General features: G+C 32.0%; 1 protein-coding gene across 1 annotated transcript; it reads left to right on the top strand.

Moving 5' to 3' along the window:
• The first annotated feature begins 553 nt into the window (after window positions 1-553).
• LOC108829211 (phosphatidylinositol 3,4,5-trisphosphate 3-phosphatase and protein-tyrosine-phosphatase PTEN1) lies at window positions 554-3,209 on the top strand. Its single transcript, XM_018602873.2, has 8 exons — window positions 554-692; window positions 776-1,055; window positions 1,124-1,300; window positions 1,368-1,481; window positions 1,547-1,735; window positions 2,287-2,535; window positions 2,607-2,708; window positions 2,785-3,209. Exons 2-8 carry the CDS (start codon window positions 777-779, stop codon window positions 2,923-2,925), a joined length of 1,251 nt encoding a protein of 416 aa, XP_018458375.1. The 5' UTR covers window positions 554-692; window position 776; the 3' UTR covers window positions 2,926-3,209.
• The last annotated feature ends 4,012 nt before the right edge of the window (window positions 3,210-7,221 follow it).

Genomic DNA, 7,221 nt, shown 5'->3' with positions numbered 1-7,221 from the left:
CAATAGTTCAGCTCAATCTAGTGATTTCAATTGAAATCCCTGGAGACCTGCTTCCTGAAGAAGATGAATTTAATCAAATCTTGTTCAATGCTTCTCGAAATAGATGAATTGAATCAAATCTCTCTCACGGTATAAAGCAAAAGCTACTTTTTTAATTATCAAAAGTGTATCCTCTAAAAACCATTAAAATTCTTTATATAAAACTCTTAAACCATCATTAAATTCCTTAAACTATTAGTAAAAAGGCAAACCATAAACCCTAAGTAAAAAAGAAATAAGCAAAAGAGGAAACTTGTTGTTTAAGCTACTAGGATGCTGCTGCATCACTTCCACAAGTTAAGGTTTAATGAATGAAATAAAGTTGTGTTAAAAAAGGAGAGATAACAAGGTAATCATTCTTATGGTATGCCTTTTAAAAATATCCGCCAAAACTAACAACCTAAATTTAAAAGTGTGCTTTGCTAAATTTCAGGAGCTCCAAAAATGGAATTGGTTTGTTGTTCATCGTTGCCTTGTATGATAATTTTTCTCCACTTCAGGTAAAACAAAACCCATTTTTCTCCAAAAAGTTTAAAGTTTCCCTGTTTTGTTTCGCCTTCCGACCTCTTATCTTTCTTTCTTTCTCGGGTTCCCATCTCCCTCAAATTGGGAACCTGAAAATCGATTCCTCAACTTCACAATCATTTTTCCAGGTAAAGAAAAAAAGGAAAAAAAACATTTTACCTTCTTTTGCAACCTACGGTGCCTAACCTAATTTGTATGTTTCATCCTGCAGAATGGGTCTAAAGCTCTCAAGAGGGCCTGGAAAAGAGAAATCAGCTCTAGAACTAAGGCCTCACATTCTGACCTACCTAACCACAAATTCTTACCTACGTAACTTGGTGTCCAAGAAACGAAGACGGTTAACCATGGGTGGATATGATCTCGACATGTCTTATATCTCCGACAAATTGTTGGCTATGTCCTTTCCCGCCGAACGAATGAGAGCAGTTTATAGAAACCCTCTTTGGCAAGTCAAGTCTGTGCTTGATATGCGACATCATAATCACTACAAGGTCAATAAGACATATAATCAATTGTTACCAATTATATCAACATATTAAAAAAATCTTGTTTTGGCCAGGTCTATAACCTATGCATAGAAGAATGTTATGACCCAGAAAACTTCTACGGCCGCGTGGAGAGATTCCCATTTGATGACAACCATGTCCCAACTCTTAAAATGATCCAACTTTTCTGCCAAAGTGTTCATTCTTGGCTCTCATTAGATCCCAAAAACATCGCAGTGGTGCACTGCATGGTATTTCTACAAATAATTTTTTTTGTCACATTGATGAACCATATCATATCTAATGTAACTTTTGCAGGCAGGAAAAGGCAGAACAGGACTAATGGTGTCAGCATACCTTGTCTATGGTGGAATGTCAGCTGAGGAAGCTCTAGAGATGTACGCAAACAGAAGAACCACAAACAATAATGGAGTAAGTCCTCTATGAATAGAGAAAGCTTATCTTAATACAGAAACCATTAATCTCTTCCTTTACAGGTCTCGATACCTAGCCAGCGTCGTTATGTGAAATACTGGTCACATTTACTCTCGTTTGGTAAAAGAATTGGAAACAGACCTCCAGAGGTTAAACTACCTCAAGAACATAGCAGAGAGTTGCTGAGAATTAGACTTTACGATACCGTCAATGTTGATTCTGTCTTCTTTGTGGTCTCAGAACTTCAGGAGGTAAAATAACTACATATTGATCCACTGCAGACTCTATCTCTGCTTGATGTATACATTTTGGTGCATTGTAGACTCTGCTTTTGCTTGATATATACATCTTGATGCATTGTAAACTATGTTTCTTCTTCCAATATACATTTTGGACGCATTGTAGAATCTATTTTACTTAATATATACATTTTGATGCATATTAGATTATGTTTCTGCTTGATATGTTCATATTGGACGCATTGTAAACTTTTTTATACTTGATATATACATTTTGACGCATATTAGAGTTTGTTTCTGCTTGAAATGTTTATTTTTGGATGCACTGTAAACTGTGTTTCTGCTTGAGATATACATTTTGATGTAAAGCGGACTCTATTATGTACTTCGTTTATATACTTTAATGCATTATAGACTTTGTTTCTGCACGATACATAGGTTCTGATGCATTGTAGATTTGTAGACTCTGTTTTGCTTGATATAAACATTTTGATGCATCACAAACTAGGTTTCTTCTTGTTATACGCACTTTAATCCAATGCTGACTCTGTTTCTGATGTTAGGTTCCCAATGAGTTGTATCCACCATCTGTAGAACTTTCAAGAGGTTGTTGTAGACAATTCAAGAAAGGGTACTTTAGAAGCTTGAGTCCACGGTATTATATATCTCATTCCCATATGAACTGTGATTCCGAAGAAGAAGAGGTGCTAACAAATAGACAAGAACCGCGTCTTGTTGTTCAAATGGATACAGAGAGTTCTATCATCGACGAGAAAACATGTCTTGACTTCTACTTTGACAAACCTGTCAGAGTGAGTCACAAAAATAAATCTTTCAGGCAATGTTTGATCAGATCTTTGATAAGTATATGGTTCTTGGATAGGTGAGTGGAGATATACGCATCACATTCTATCAGAAAATGATTGGAAGCCGTCTCTTTTATACTTGCTTCAACACAGCCTTTATAACCAATGGACTGCTTCAGGTAAGCTTCTGCAAAGCATTCAAGCCATTTTTTTCTCCTTGGACATGCTTATCAATCTCCGTTTTTATTTATTCAGTTTTCCATAGGAGAGCTAGATAAAGTTGGTGGTAATGGAAGATCAATATCTGGTCCTGACTTTAGTTTGGAGTTGCTTTTTACTCCAGCTAGTTCCAAATCAGGAAAGCTTCTTTCCCGAGATGACCTTTGTCTCCCTTGAGGCCTCTGTTTCGGCTCCTTCAAACCCGAGTAGTTGAAGCCACAAAAGAGTTATGAATACTGAGCTGATGCTGCAAACACCTCCATTTCTTACACCGACATTTCTCCTGTTCAAAAGCAGAGGCAAATGAGAAATCTTGAAACACTAGCAGCAAGTAGCTAATGCAAATGGCACATAACATATAGTTTTCTCAACAATTTTTTTTTGTAGCAGGGACTGTAATTTTGGTAAATGATAGACATTAATGTAAAATTGTTACTATCTTGCCATCCATTTTTCACTAGGATGGTCTGTTTCCAGTTTAATATTACTGAATAAAGTTGTCATTTTCTCCCACCATTTATTCTGCCAAGAGTTAAGGGAACGGTTTTATACCGTATACAACTTAACATTAAACTGTCTTCATCGTGTCTATGAAGTTAAAACAGAAGGGAAAAGCATGAGAAGAGATCAATTTTTGGTCTTGAATCTTGTTCACCTCAAAAGATATTCCATTGTCTTAGAGTCTCTGCTGGATATTGGTTGAACCAAACACATTGCTGGGTGTATTGATGATAGGTTAGGTTTTAACCGATTATCTGACAGCAAGTGCACGGTAAAGTGCACATTAGTAATACGTGATCGAATTCATAATGACCAGCGATCCACGCGTAGAGTTTTAAGATAAGTTACTAGCTAAAGTGATTAAGAGAAATTGTTTGTTGTTTTACGGTTTCTTATTAAAGAAAGAAAAACAAGTAGAAAAAGCAATAAACTCAAGATTGTAAACAATTAGATAAATTTCTGGTAATAGAGAATTCTTAGGGATTACATTTCAATATTGATTAAACAAGGAGACATGGGATCAATGAAGCGATGTCTCAAACTCAAATCACAATAGTAAAGTTAACCTACTTTCGTGTAACACCCTATGTTTTTTTTTTTTTTTTTTTTTGTAAACTAAACACCCTATGTTTCAGAATCCTAATTACTAGCTTCTACTGAATTTCAAATTGTAAACATGCGTTTTACTCAGGTATGATCAGTTCACAAGATGCAATAACATCAGCTTCTGCTGGTCAAAGAAGCCTTGCTCACTTATTGTTAGTTCTGGAATTCAAACAACACTTTCAGTGAACTAAAAGATTAAAATTTTGAGGCACGGTGATCAGATAATTCACAGCCTTAGAAACAATAGTAAACAAAGAAGCAAAGTGATAGATTGTTCTAGATCAATAGATCATGAAATCCCCTTTGTAAACCCGCTTAACCCAGCTAGATCAATACAGTCTATTATAATAGACTACTCACACATCCTCAAAGAACAATAGTAAAATGATTCAATAGAAAAAATAATATGATTGTATTGAAACAAAGAACTGGATAAAAAAATCTTCTCCAAATGAGTACATGAATAAATCTCCTCCAAGAGTCCAAATCTCTCAAGAATCTCTCACAAATTTTCTGGCCCTTAAGAACAAAGAGAAAAGCAAAAAAAAAAAAAAAAAAAAAACAAAAAAAAAAACAAAACATGGTCGATTTCCTAGGTTTAGTGGTCTTCAAAGCGTATCACTTTGCAAATATGGAAAGTGCTCTTGTGTGTCACCAACCGAACGATCCACGTTGTGTGGATAGGTCGATCCTTGCCTTGAATCAGGCTATTTTCATGAAAAGGATGGGCCTATCCTAGCAACACCAGATAGATTGATCCCAGCCACAACAGTTCGATAGATCCCAGGTGTGGATCAATCGATCCTCATCAGTTTTTCAGCACATTTCGACCAAATGATCTATTTTGCTCCAAATTCTTGTCCAAATGCATTATTTTCCAACAAGCTATAACCTGTAGTATGTAATGTAATTGATAATAGAAAAAGACTCTGAGAAAGAGTTTACAGGTTTGAATTCACAAAATTATTTTCCAACGAGCTATAACCTAACCAGTAATGTAATTGATAACTACGATAGAACCCGCGCTAGGAACTATCTTTTGTTGAAAAATGTTATTAACATGTCTATTTTTTCATTTCGGCATGGACGCTCGGTTTTTGGTTCGCTTCCAAATTGTCTGGACACATGAATGCTTTTTCCTTCAGTTATAAGTCTAGAAAATATTAGAAATAACTGTATATCACAACAATTTAATTAAATATTGCACATGATGAAAAATTATTAATTAGGTATAGATATACTACATGAAGAACAACAGATGAGATGAAATCTAAATATCACTAATAAAATGTTGGACACTAGAAATTTTATTATTTACTGAAGGGTTTTTAATTATACCTGCAAGAGTAACCAAACAACCATTGTCATAGCTGAAACATATAAAAATAAATAAAATTAATCTATTGAAATTCCTTTTAACTAATTAGGCTGCTAATTAGATAAACATCCAAAAATATAATAGTGCATTTTTGAAAAGCTGTAACTGAATCAAAATCATAATTCAAATAAATATAGTCTAAGGAGATGCTAAAAAAAATTGCACCTTGATATATCTTGATCAAAACACTTGTCATTATAAGATTAAAATTGCTTAATAGAATTATACTAATAGTTTAAAAATGAAGAGATGAAATATTCATGAATGGAAAAGTTACCTTTCCAATAATAAACCGTTTGTTGTATCTTTCAGTTAAGTGAAATCTTCCTAGATTCAAAATCGAAAATTTTCTCGGGGTAGTTTAGAATTTTTTTGTCCAACAAAGGCAGTTGTTGTTCTCTCAGAGAGTTTATCAAAAAATCTAAGACTTTACAGATTTCAATTAGATTTTCTTCATGTAATCTATCTCCATTTTCAAGAAGAGATTGATGCACATAACCTTGAATTGTATTTTCCTATATTATAAACAAATAAATATTAATAATAAAAATATATAAAAATTAAATATAAAGTAAAATATTTACCTTCTTATTAAGTAATAGAAAATTCATTCCTATAAGTTTGTTATTCTTTTTCAAAAATTCTGCTTCCCACTTTCTAGTAAGATGTACTATAATACATTTTTAATTGAACTTATCCAGTGTTAAAAAAAAACTTTCTAAATTCATTGTTTCCTTGATTATTCCTCATTAAAAGTTAGTTAACACTTTAATTTAGAAAAAAATATGATTTTTTTAAACGTAAGCTTTATGTTTTTCGTTATTATAAGAAGTGTCTAGCTAAACCTCACTGACACAATGGTTTTGATTGTTTGATAACACATGAAATCATAAGAATCATTGCTGATTTTCGAATATTAACAAACATGTAAATAAACGTAATAAAGTAATGATGTAACCAATTTACATTATAACTGAGGAGGGTTGCTGCGGAAACAGTTATCTACCACATTTGGAAGCAGATGAACAACTTGATCCACAATCAGAACTTAGTGCCACCATCCATTGTGTTTCAGGGAATTGATAGGGAGATGAAAACATTATATCTTCCAGGAGACACAACAAACTTTTCAGGTCTCTCATGGCCTTATGGTTGAGATGAGATTAATTTAGTTAATTCTTGTAGGGTTTTGTGTTGATCCATCTTATTTTTTTTTTTTTTTTTTTTGTCAAGGTGGCTCAGAACTAAGATCTTTAATTACTTTGTAAAATCTTTCTTTCATTTATATGATATTTACAATTTAGCGGAAAAAAACAAAGTTACATTATAACCTATCAGTGTCTACACACAAACCCATTAGAGATAAGGACATAATAATCATGTCATTGTACAAACATATAAGCATAACTAGATTCTGATCCGCGCGCCCGCGCGGGTGTTCTCTTAAATTTTACACTATTCAAGTTTTTTTAATGGTATATATTTTACCACTTACCAATATTTAATATGATTTTATGGTTTAAGTGCATCAACTATATTAATTTTTTAAAATTTTCACTTGTTTCATTTGTTGATTTGTGTATATATATATATATATATATATTGTATATATATATATATATATATATATATATATATCTTGATAGGATGTAGAAATAAAATGTAAAATAGAACAATTAAGATAAATTTCATTAGTTTAACAATGAATAATATAACAACATATATAGAAATAGAAATAATAATATTTTAAATACATTTGACCAAAACAATTTAAATTTTTGAAATGTTATTTAATTTAGTTTTCATAATTATATAATTATTTATAATTATATGTTGTTTAATAATTATATGTTGTTATATTATTCATTGTTAAACTAATGATAATTTATCTTAATTGTTCTATTTTACATTTTATTTCTACATTCTATCATTATAATAGTAGAAAAGAAATATAATAATATTTTAGAATTATATTATTTTAACTCATA

This window comes from Raphanus sativus, chromosome 7, assembly GCF_000801105.2.
Source record: "Raphanus sativus cultivar WK10039 chromosome 7, ASM80110v3, whole genome shotgun sequence".
In the NCBI taxonomy this organism is placed as follows: domain Eukaryota; kingdom Viridiplantae; phylum Streptophyta; class Magnoliopsida; order Brassicales; family Brassicaceae; genus Raphanus; species Raphanus sativus.
Note: the sequence above shows the minus strand (reverse complement) of the source record. Positions and strands in the feature narration are given on the sequence as shown.